Genomic DNA, 12,486 nt, shown 5'->3' with positions numbered 1-12,486 from the left:
TTAATAAAACATGGTGATACAAATATAGCTACAGATCCAAAGCTGGTGTAAATCAGCATCGTTCCACTGAAATCAAACAATGGCAATCCATTGATTTACACCAGCTGTGAATCTGGGTCAATGTAATGTTAAAATTATTTCAACAAAGTGATTTTTTCCTTGTTCTAGGCTTTAAACAAAGCAATACAAACCACAGCACAAAGAAATAACAATACTTCATTTTTGTTTGAGCAACTCAATTCTTTCACAATATGTTTGCCTTCTCTGTGAGGTAGAAAATTGTTATTATCCATCCATGTTTTACTGATTGGGAAACTGAGACACAGTTAGGTGGGTAAGGTTTTGCCTACACTGGGGATTTTAGCCACCAGTGTAAATACACTGATGTAGCTCACATTGTGTGAACCACTGTTGTAGATGTACTGAACTGCTGAAATTCATAAACATTTTACCTATTAGCAAGGGGTTTTTTCCACCCCCAAATAATGACTTAGTTTTGGTGTAATATTATACACATAGGAAATGTATCTTCATATATACTTGGGTTTTTTAAAAATTTGTTTTTTCTTCCAACATTTCCATCAATGGATAGTGAACTGGTTGGGCCCACTGAGATCTCCAGACCAACAGCTCATGTATTTGAAAGGCATCTGTTTATTTTTAAAATGCAAATGTAGCCTACCTCAAAGACTGACTTCAAGAAATGAACAATCTGAACAAGTCAAGAGGTTTTCAATCAGAAGCTGTGTTCCTCCTTTCTATCAGGCTGTGCTCACTTGCTGTCAAAACCACTTAAACAATATCCTGGAATCTGAATGAAGTCCCCCCACAATTAAAATGAGCAGGATAATCCTGCGAGAATTATTCAGGCAAATCATTTTTCACACAGTTTAAACTAATGATAAGGTCATTTACAAAAGAAATCACTGCCTTTGAAATGTTGACTTGTAGACAGAGGACTGCCTGGAGCAGGGCCATAGATAACAGTGAAGACTGGCTTCCTAACACCACCCTTGCAGTCTTTGGAACTGATTCCAATGAAGAGAAGGCCCAATAAGGTTAATACCCCTACTTTGATCTCTGTCAAAGCGTACCAGCAAGAATTAATTTACATTTCAGATGAAAAAGGTTGACAGCATGAAAAGGCATCTTGTTTCTGGTATGTGAATGTGCTGTAATAGATCGGGAATTCTGAAAGGAAGTTCTGAGGAAGCTAAAGGGATAAGCTGCACTGCTGCTTTTATTGGGAAGGAGATGAAAGGAAAACAAATTTCAATATGTGCTGTTCTGTAGAAACATGTAAGCCAAATGCTTCCAAAATTTCAAGGACTGTTTTATTTTGGTATATATACTTTAATTATGTGGTTTTACAAATGCCTGACCAGCAAACGCAAGTACTGTATCTCTGTGATCTAAATTGCTCATTCTTTAAAATAATGTTAAAATGACCACATTTCTTTTTCTTGAAATGCTGTCCTTTATCTGTACTTACATTGTAAGCTCTTCAGTGTGGAGATTATGTCTATTTGCCTGTTCAGCACCACATACTTTTATGGTGGCATGGGAGTAACAATAGTAATAGACAGTCTATTTTAAAACCCAGATAATCGTCACACTTTGCAATTATTTGCTCAGCCTTGAAACACAGAAAGACTAATCTGCAGAGATAAACAAAATGTTTAGAAAGAAGTTTCAATTAGAGAGTCCTAGATATAGATTTCCTAAGGCAGAGAGTCACACACACTGAAGTCTGATTTTCTGAAATAAATGATTATGCACCATAAATTCTAAAGCTGTACCAAAGATGGGAATAGCTGTAAAGCATGATTAACACGAAGGTGCGCTGTGTCACTCTGAACTCTGTAGTCCTAATGCACATCCATCCAATCTGATCAACACAATGATCAATGGTTTAGCAATGGGCATACATATTCTGCATGCCCAGGACCTCTACATGGAATTCTGAGGCAAAATGCTGCCTAGCACCCTCCAGGGCCAGGTGTTGTACCACACTGCCTTCCTATGTGCTGTGCCAAATGACTACTTTAAGAACTGGTAATAGTGCAGACTGAAGGGTCATCTGTGACCTAGCCTCTCTTTCCCCCTGTACTGCACGGGCTGTTGGGTTGGCTGGGAAATTGAAGTGCAGGCATCCAAATGTAAATGTAATAATGATTTCCAAAAAGAGCATTACTGTCAAGAGTCAGTGCTTTACAATACATCTAAAGATGGATTCCCTGTATGAAGAACTGGTACTCTGTGTTAAAACGAGAACAATGGACGATAACAGCACAGGGGTGGGGAGCAAGTAGAGCATATGATTATCCAGTCACTTGGTGTTTGCTGTAACTTGGAAAAACCTTCCCGTTCAATAGCTCCCAATTTCATTGAACATACAGCATATAGCCCTAGAGCAAGGCACATGGTATTTTATGAACATACAGAATAATATGTATAAAGAGCCTTGCCCTAAAAGAAACTTTCTAATTGCCTTTCTAATACTACAGCCAGAATTGTATTATTTTGCCTTCCTTTTAAAGTCATAGTGATGCTGACTCTCAAGGAACAGGGTTGGGGACAGGAAGGAAGTTGTTGGATTTATAATGAAAATGGCTTGTCAATAACATTTTGGTTTTATGTTCAGAAGTGAGAGAACATTCAGCAGAAGATCTTTTCTTTCAGTTTAACTATCATCTGAGAAAAACAGAACTCAGAGGTAACAGAAATCACATAATTATAGTAAAAGCAATGACTGGACTGAAATGTGGAGCACAGGTTTCTCTGTTGGTACATCTGCTATGGCTCTTTTTAGATCTGTTACAGAACTACTTCTCCCTTGGTAGTAGGGAACAATGGCATACACAGGTGTGGTACATCATACCTAGTTTGCTTCATGTTGGCTGCATTTGAAACTATAGCCTCTCTGCTACTGACTTCAGTAGGTTGGATCTTATAGTTTCAGTGCCCTATGATCTCTTGCTCTTTACCAGAGACCTGCACCACCCCGCAGGCCTGTTCCTTCAATAATCTCTTTCCAGTTTATTCAAATTCATATTGATATGCCTGCATTGAAGCCTGGCAGGGAATCAGAGGCTTGGCCCATGCTGGGAAAATCCACAGCAATTAAGAATAAAACCTGGCAATCTGCCAATATTAGGGATAACCACAAAGCCAGAGAAATGGCATGTCCAGTGGCTATCATCCACACTTTAAGCAAAACGATTCTAGTGCTTCACACCAACTCTACACATGGTTAATACACATTGATTCTCTGAGCCCAGATGGATCCCTGAGAATTCATTCAATGGCTTTTAATCAGCATGTTTTGCTTTCAAAAATGTACTTACCATAAAAGCTCCAAAGTCCTGTCACTGGTGACATTTGATATTGAAGAACACATGATCAGAAGCAGTACTTTCTGATTGCTTTTGTTTGAGCTGTTTACATTTCTCTCAGCTATAAATACTGACATAAAGCTATCCATAGCAAAATAGTCTGTGGAAATAATGTTTTAATTACCTGCTTGAATATGTATAGCAGCATCAGTTCTTCTGTTCCTTATTTCCTTGTACTTCCTGCGAGTTTCATATCCTCTCCAGGCTAAAAATACAAACCCATGTGTTGGGAATTACGGTACAGTTCTTTAAGGAAGTGTTATAGAGTCAGAGATGTGCCTAATCTTTCATCCTCCCTGCCATAACCACCCCCTCCCACTACCTCTTCCTCACCCACCCACCAGTTGAACTCTGGGCTCAAGACTGGAGTCTAAGCATCTCCACAACTTCAAACACATCTCCAGTCTTCCAAATTTTAATTGTCTACATGTGCTCTCTGATGTCACAAAGTCAAGCAAAGACTGAGGTGCAGAATCATTGGAAGTCAAAGTTCAATGCAAACAACTGCATCCCTCTAACACCGCACCTCCCAAAAAATACATCAACAGAGTGAAGCATGATAAACTACTAATAATCAATCTTCCCAGCCCATGGCAGTATTTATGTTATTTGGAATGCAGAGGTACATGCAAAAAGGAGACTGTAGCTATTGCATCTCTTCTGTGTGCTGCACATTAGTGGAGAGACACTGAACACTCTTCCTTTGTTACAGGCATAGTCTATAATAATAAAACATTTAAACAAAGACATTAGTGATTACTAAACTGATAACTTAGAAATTAATCTGTAATGTTGGTATCAGTTAGCTGGAGGGGGAAAGCACCACATATTATTTTGATTTCACAGCAAACCATTGAGAAAATGAATAGATAATTTGCAGGCAATTTAAAATGCCAAGATTGTGCATGAAATAAGGAATATGAATGTTTACCTGACTGAATGGCGACGGCACTATTTTCTCTTCTCTCTTTGATTCTCTTATATCTCCTAGCTCCAAGCCACCCCTTGGTATAGGCCTGCATTACCACCACCCTGTCTATAACTTCTCGCAGGAGCAAATTTAACTGCTCTATGTGGTAATACTTTAGAAACACCTGAAATGGAACAACAGGTTCAGCATTACATGTAAGCAGCAGAATAAAATCTTTTATACTGCCTCCTCATTAGTATTATTTCAATCTACATTACAGCATCATTGCTAGAAAAAGCTGCTAACTCTTATAGCTAGAATTTCAGAAACCATGTGGTAGAATATATGTTTTTAGTTTATTGCACCAATTACAATCACCCATTACAATGCAAGTCACACAATTATCCCTGTTACCCCCAAGTAAATCACTGGTGACAGCTTGGTCAGAATGCTGCATTTCTGTATCAGCAATGTTTAAATATAGCTTTTCAAGCTACAGCTGATTTGTGGTAACATTTTCAATAATGGTCTCTTTCATTAATGTGGCATTACACTGGAAATCCGGTGGGAGTCCTTAGGATAAACATTAGCACAAAGCATTCCTCATGATAATGATAAGAGGGGAGAGGGGTGAGTTTATAAATACAGAATTGTATCCTAGTTCAGGGGCCAAATCCTAAGAGCCCCTATTCAGGAAACTCCCTTTGGCTTACTTCTAAGGAATGAGTAAGCAATTTCAGGATTTGGCCCCGTATTTTGCAAAATCAGTCACACCATTTTAAACTATGAACAAAGGCTGCTACTAAAATAGCCCAAAGCATCTCATCTGAAAGGCTGGACCACTTCTGCAAACCGATACTGGCCTAAAGTGGTTCACAGATAGCAAAGGCTAAATGGTGGCATTAAGCCACAACCTACAGTAGGGAGGATTGTGGAGGAGCCCCACACCAGCAGGCACTACCGGAGGCACCGTACCTCAGGTGCACCCAGGGGTGGTGCGGGTACTATGCCACCTTTGGAGAGGGTTCTATGTGCATCTCTCCTTAGGCAGGCTAGGCAGGAAAGGGGCAAGGCATTCCCTCAATCTAGGGAAGCTAGCACCTGCAGCAACACTAGCCTGAAGCAGCAGTCAGCGTGCAGGAGCAGGGGACATTCCTTGCACCCTCTCCCTTTCCCATCACATCCACACAGGGAAGAATGAGCCACAGCTTCATTAAACCACTCATTTGACATGCCTCGCTGCAGAGAGGACACCCCTGGAGAAAACCAGAAACATGCCCTACCTTTGTTTTCCCAAGAACCCAATTGTCTAGTTTCGATTTCTCCAAAATAGCAATACAGCTTTCTCTGGTACCAAGAGGGGTCTGATGTGCCTTGAAAGCCAGGTAATAATACCTACAAACCCCAAAGAACAAAGAAAGAGCAAGTTAATTGCTACATAAACACACTAGGATTGCAACAGGAAATTATGACACTCCCGCCAAAGAAGTACTTTGAGTATTGTAGGCAAGATCCTCAGCCCTACTAAGTCCCGAGACCCCTTTCCACTAATACGGTGGAAAAAGGGGATTAAAATCCTAAATGGGCAGCTGAGGATACACCCGGCAAAGGGGAATCTTTGAACCAATACTGCCGCCACCTATTCTATCCTTGGGTACACGAGGAAGGGGCTGTGGCTCGAGTATACTGCACTCTAGCAATCCCTGCTAGTGTCATGGCCCATAAGGAGATTTTATGAGGCAGTGCCATTTAGAACAGCGTAGAGGCTGCACTAAGTTTTGCTTGGGAATAGAACTATGCCAGTGAGAGGTTGGGGAGGTGGCAGAAAGCAAAACAATGAAAAGGAATGAGAAAATTAAAAAACACATCTCCCCCGGAAATCTACAAATGTGCCACTCAAGTTAAGATGTAGCTCTAAATGTCCTGAGAAGTGGGAGAAAGAAAGCACTCCTCTTTCCCTATGTGACACCATTGCATTCACACTCAGTGAGACAGCAGAAGTGCTCAAGCTAAAGCAGAAGTGCTCAAGCTAAACCCAAAGACAGTTTAAATGGAAGAGGGCTGCTCGCAGAGTATTTTCCTTGGAGTCTCTTTTTCTTTGGCACTTGCTAGCCTTCTGGCCACCCTGCAAAGCCCTTTTTTCAGGTATTTGGGAAAAGTGTGGGGAGGTGAGCACTAAGGAGATGCTTTGCTGCTGCTACTACTGCTGCTAACTAGCTAGTAATTATTAGTTAGGATTGCGTGAGGAGTTTCTCTCTCTCTCTGTGTATATATATGTGTGTGTGTGTGTATATATATATATATATATACACACACACACACATACACGCACACACACTCATTTTTATTGATATTATGCATTTTTAATCATTATGAAAGCCTCAAGGGCAATGGTCTGCCACTTGTTACAAAGCGTTAAAATAAATACAAATAAACACACATCATCATACGCCAGTATTTAACAGGATTAGAAGATCAGTCTTATTGTTACACTCCATCCTATTCTCCTGTGCTTGTACCTCTGTTTTTTGTATGTAGATAAAATTATGTCTAAAAGCAATGCCATCTTTTTAAAAATGAAGGGCCACATTCTCTGTTGGTGTAAATTGGTTCAGCTCCACCAGAGTCCATTGGAGCTGTGCTAGTTTACCCTAGTGGTGAATTTGACTCTGCAACATTTTAGATATTAGTACTTCTTAACTGTCAGTTGAGCAAACACCTTTTTTAATAGGGCGGAAACAAGCCTAAATCAGCAAACAATGTCTGAATTCAAAATCAGACTTTATCACTACCAGTTATGGGACCATATTCAGCTTCATACTTATCTCTGGTCCCACAGGAAGTGATTATGGCTTCTGGAAAGAAGAAGCATAAGAGAAAGGTGCTAATCTGGAACTGGTGTCACACTAACAGAGAGATGACATTCTGGCTCCAGTAAAGTCAACGTGAGTTTTGCCTTTAACCTCCAGAGGGCCAAGATTTCATCCAGTGACCACTCTTTGTGCCTTTAAATTTCTGGAGTAAAAGTCTGTGTACACTCAGCAGTCAGTCTGGCCCACCCTGCATATTTACATGTAAATTAAAACCCTCCAAGTTCCTTTTAACAGTCGGGTGCTGCCAACTAGTCAATGAGCTGATTCCACTTGTCTCCAGCAGGAACAAAGTCAAATACCAGCACCAGAGAGGAAGAAATACAGTGAAGCCATGTTAACTTGTTATCTAATGAGATGTTCATTTTCTTACATCAGAAGTAACAGAAAGGATTATTTCATCCCCAGTGGCACTGAGCGTGTTTGCTATTGGTATTTGACTATTTTTCTCAAAGAAGCATCAGCAGCCATAGTGCTCATTGGGCAGCCTGAGCTCACACTAGGGCCCCAAGTTTGCATTCATGATAGGACTGCCCTCCATAAATGGAGCATTGCAGGGGGAGGTCTCCCAGTGATCAATATACCTAACAATGAGACCACAGATTCTGAGCCACTGGCGATAAAAGCCAGCATTAGCAGGGTTAGTAATACAGTGTTTACTGCTGTCTGTATTAGTGACATACACTGATTATCGAGGCTGAGAGTCTGCCAGTGTGGCAAGAATTTAAAGATTTACAATAAAAATGACTCTTGTTTCAATCTTCACTTACAGAAAATGGGAATCTTGGACATTCTAAGAGACCACCCGTGCTCCCTATCTCTGGCAAAGGGGTGTGTTCATGCAAAATTAAAACCAGTAAGCCCTGCCTATCTCATTGCTATGGATTCATTGGTGGTAGAGGTGCTAGCTGATGGGAGATCATGTGATGTTTTTAATTGGAAGCATTCCCACTGACTACAGTGGGCTTTGAACCAGGCTCATAGGGAAAAATAAATTATTTTGTTTTGCTCAGGTGTCCTTCACATGCAAGATTTTCATACAAAGAACAGTCACCAACAATTATGTGAACAAACACTGTGCAAATAGCTGATGAAAAAGGGATATGAAAGTGTTCATATTGAACAGGCATTCAGATTATGAATGAACCAATGTTTCCGGACTCTGTTTTTGCACTATTCAAATAGCTCTGGCTATAAAGTACTGTATTAATTAAATAACTGATATTATGCACTTCCATTAGTTTACAAATTAAAATTATTTTACAATTGCACTTCTTTAAGCTGTGACAGCTCCAGAACTGTCACCTCTACCACATTTAAACTACTTGGCTGTTAGTCCTTAAGTGACATCTGTGTAGGAGCTCATTTTTTAGACTGTGATTGAAGGAGGGGTGATAGGCCTAACTAACTGTTCCCCGACATATAAAATAATGAACAGCAACCAGGTGCCCCCTTCAGATCCAAGGAAGGGGAACCAACAAGAGCCTGAGACATGCAGCCATGTAAAGACAGAGCACAGTCTAACTCATACGAAAGAAAACATGGATAGTTATTATGGAGGATCGAATATAATGGCAACACTTTTTAACAGGAGAATATGATTTTCAAATATTAGCTTCAGTTAATCTCTAGAAAGCAGCACCAATTGTCACAAGAAAGAAGAAAGAACCACTAAAATTATCAATTAAGATCAAAGGGTACCAAACCAATGACTAAAGCATTGTAGCCAATACTGGACCAGACACACTGAGGAACTATGCTGATGTATCACGATTGAAGACATGGTACACACTGTGTAATGAATGGTGGCAGATTATGTATTATTAAAGTACTTTTTTAACGCAGTGAATTTCTCCATACCAACCATATCTCATAATTTATTGAGGCAAGTACTTATGAAGGAAATTTAAGGGTGATATCATTTAGCAGCTATGGAGAGCAGTGCTACATTCAGGAGAAAATAAAGGAGCGGATCTAGTTTATTACTAAGGTTAAATTTGTTTTCAGTGTTGTAGCCTGGCTGGTCCCAGGATATTGGAGAGACTTCTGTTGGCAAAAGAGACATGCTTTCAAGCTATACAGAGCTCTTCTTCAGGTCTCAGGCCCTGAATGTTGTCAATCCCCAGAAGGGTGATGGACTTTTGCACTGTATTGGTGAAACCCAATCAAAACACCCCCAACATTTCCTAAAAGGTATGTGCTAGTTTGCAGTCCCACAACATCTATTTTCAACATGGCCCAGAGTATACAATTTATGTAGAGTTAAATAAGTTCTGTCATAAATAACACTGGATGTTCATGTGATTTATGCTTACTGATAACTTAAGTTTGTTTTCATACTTCTTTGGAAAGGTCATATCAGTTTCCCAGTAAGCCATGTATTTTTAGTGTGTGGGGTGGGCTGGGGCATATAAAAGTATAGAATAGTTTTCAGATCGTCTGGCTTTTTTGTAATTAATATCAAATATTCTTTCAACATCTAATAATCTTCTGCACATTAATATATTACAGCTGGCATCCTAGTAATTTAGAAGCTACATCAGGGTCACATACTGAAAAATTCTTGGTTCTACAGGTTTTCGAGGTATTTCGCTTATAGACTTGACCATACAATTTAGTTACATTATAAACTTATTACCATCATCTTTAGTTTCCTATACAACTTTGTATTTCAAACTGTTCATGGCTTACTTTCTGCTGCTATCCTTATAAAACAGTATATAGTTGAACTGTAAGTAAAAGCAATGCCACTTTTCAGTACCAAATGCTTTTCCTGAGTGCTATGTTGACTGTCTGCTATTTATAGAAGATGTTAATCTTGTAAAAAACTATGCGCTTTATTAACTGAGAGCTTCTGGGAATTTATTTTTGTCTAAAGAGAGTGTTCTATCTGTAGTCAGTCTTTTGATGTGTCCTAAAAGCTTTGTTTAGCTTAACCTGTGCTTTTCTAAATTTGTCAAATGTTCTTACAAAGTCCAGCCACTGGATGGAGGACTCCGCTAACTGGTTAAATAAGTTTCCTTTAGTGTAAAAAAGAAAAGGAGTACTTGTGACACCTTAGAGACTAAGGGTATGTCTACACTACGGAATAAGGTCGAATTTATAGAAGTCGGTTTTTTAGAAATCGGTTTTATATATTTGAGTGTGTGTGTCCCCACAGAAGTGCATTAAGTGCATTAACTCGGCGGAGTGCTTCCACAGTACCGAGGCTAGAGTCGACTTCCGGAGCGTTGCACTGTGGGTAGCTATCCCACAGTTCCCGCAGTCTCCGCTGCCCATTGGAATTCTGGGTTGAGATCCCAATGCCTGATGGGGCTGAAACATTGTCGCGGGTGGTTCTGGGTACATATCGTCAGTCCCCCCTTCCCTCCCTCCCTCCGTGAAAGCAAGGGCAGACAATCGTTTCGCGCCTTTTTTCCTGAGTTACCTGTGCGGACGCCATACCACCGCAAGCATGGAGCCCGCTCAGGTAACCGTCACCGTATGTCTCCTGGGTGCTGGCAGACGCGGTATGGCATTGCTACACAGTAGCAGCAACCCCTTGCCTTCTGGCAGCAGACGGTACAGTATGACTGGTAGCCGTTCTCGTCATGTCCGAGGTGCTTCTGGCCACGTCGGCTGGGAGCGCCTGGGCAGACATGGGCTCAGGAACTAAATTTTTGGTGACTTGACCAGGTCATTCTCTTAAGTCCGGCAGTCAGTCCTATTGAACCATCTTATGGTGAGCAGGTAGGCAATATGTCCTTCTGCACTGTCTGCTGCCAGCCAAAGATGTAAAAGATAGATGGAGTGGATCAAAACAAGAAATAAACCGGATTTGTTTTGTACTCATTTGCCTCTTCCCCTGTCTATGGGACTCATTCCTCTAGGTCACACTGCAGTCACTCACAGAGAAGGTGCAGCGAGCTAAATCTAGCCATGTATCAATCAGAGGCCAGGCTAACCTCCTTGTTCCAATAAGAACAATAACTTAGGTGCACCATTTCTTATTGGAACCCTCCGTGAAGTCAACCCTGTAACCCCTCCCTGCATCAGAGCAACGGCAAACAATCGTGCATCTGAGTTGAGAGTGCTGTCCAGAGCAGTCACAATGGAGCACTCTGATTGGGCTAAAACATTGTCACGGGTGGTTCTGGGTACATATTGTCCGGCCCCCGTTCCCTCCCTCCCTCCGTGAAGGCAAGGGCAGACAATCGTTTCGCGCCTTTTTTCCTGAGTTACCTGTGCGGACGCCATACCACCGCAAGCATGGAGCCCGCTCAGGTAACCGTCACCGTATGTCTCCTGGGTGCTGGAAGACGTGGTACGGCATTGCTACACAGTAGCAGCAACCCATTGCCTTCTGGCAGCAGACGGTGCAGTATGACTGTTACCCGTCCTCGTCGTGTCCGAGGTGCTCCTGGCCACGTCGGCTGGGAGCGCCTGGGCAGACATGGGCGCAGGGACTAAATTTTTGGTGACTTGACCAGGTCATTCTCTTTAGTCCTGCAGTCAGTCCTATTGAACCGTCTTATGGTGATCAGGCAGGCAATACGGATTGCTAGCAATCGTACTGTACCATCTTCTGCCGGGCAGGCAAGAGATGACGATGGCTAGCAATCGTACTGTACCATCTTCTGCCGGGCAGGCAAGAGATGAGGATGGCTAGCAGTCGTACTGTACCATCTTCTGCCGAGCAGCCATGAGATGTGGATGGCATGCAGTCCTTCTGCACCGTCTGCTGCCAGCCAAAGATGTAAAAGATAGATGGAGTGGATCAAAACAAGAAATAGACCAGATTTGTTTTGTACTCATTTGCCTCTTCCCCTGTCTAGGGGACTCATTCCTCTAGGTCACACTGCAGTCACTCACAGAGAAGGTGCAGCGAGCTAAATCTAGCCATGTATCAATCAGAGGCCACGCTAACCTCCTTGTTCCAATAAGAACAATAACTTAGGTGCACCATTTCTTATTGGAACCCTCCATGAACTCCTGCCTGAACTACTCCTTGATTTAAAGCCACCCCCTTTGTGGATTTTAGCTCCCTGAAGCCAACCCTGTAAGCCGTGTCGTCAGTCGCCCCTCCCTCCGTCAGAGCAACGGCAGACAATCATTCCGCGCCTTTTTTCTGTGCGGACGCCATACCAAGGCAAGCATGGAGTCCGCTCAGCTCACTTTGGCAATTAGGAGCACATTAAACACCACACGCATTATCCAGCAGTATATGCAGCACCAGAACCTGGCAAAGCGCTACCGGGCGAGGAGGCGACGTCAGCGCGGTCACGTGAGTGATCAGGACATGGACACAGATTTCTCTGAAAGCATGGGCCCT

General features: G+C 41.9%; 1 protein-coding gene across 1 annotated transcript in view; it reads right to left on the bottom strand.

Annotated features, from left to right (window-relative positions):
* MYO3B (myosin IIIB) overlaps window positions 1-12,486 on the bottom strand; it is a 298,357-nt gene that overhangs the window by 109,182 nt on the left and 176,689 nt on the right. The window contains exons 26-28 of the mRNA XM_043525586.1: window positions 5,589-5,700; window positions 4,327-4,489; window positions 3,520-3,600 (exon numbers count right to left, since the gene is read on the bottom strand). Coding sequence (XP_043381521.1) covers window positions 3,520-3,600; window positions 4,327-4,489; window positions 5,589-5,700 — 356 coding nt within the window. The remainder of the gene's footprint in view (window positions 1-3,519; window positions 3,601-4,326; window positions 4,490-5,588; window positions 5,701-12,486) is intronic.

This window comes from Chelonia mydas, chromosome 11 (assembly GCF_015237465.2).
Source record: "Chelonia mydas isolate rCheMyd1 chromosome 11, rCheMyd1.pri.v2, whole genome shotgun sequence".
In the NCBI taxonomy this organism is placed as follows: Eukaryota; Metazoa; Chordata; order Testudines; family Cheloniidae; genus Chelonia; species Chelonia mydas.
This window is presented reverse-complemented; position numbering and strand designations above follow the sequence as displayed.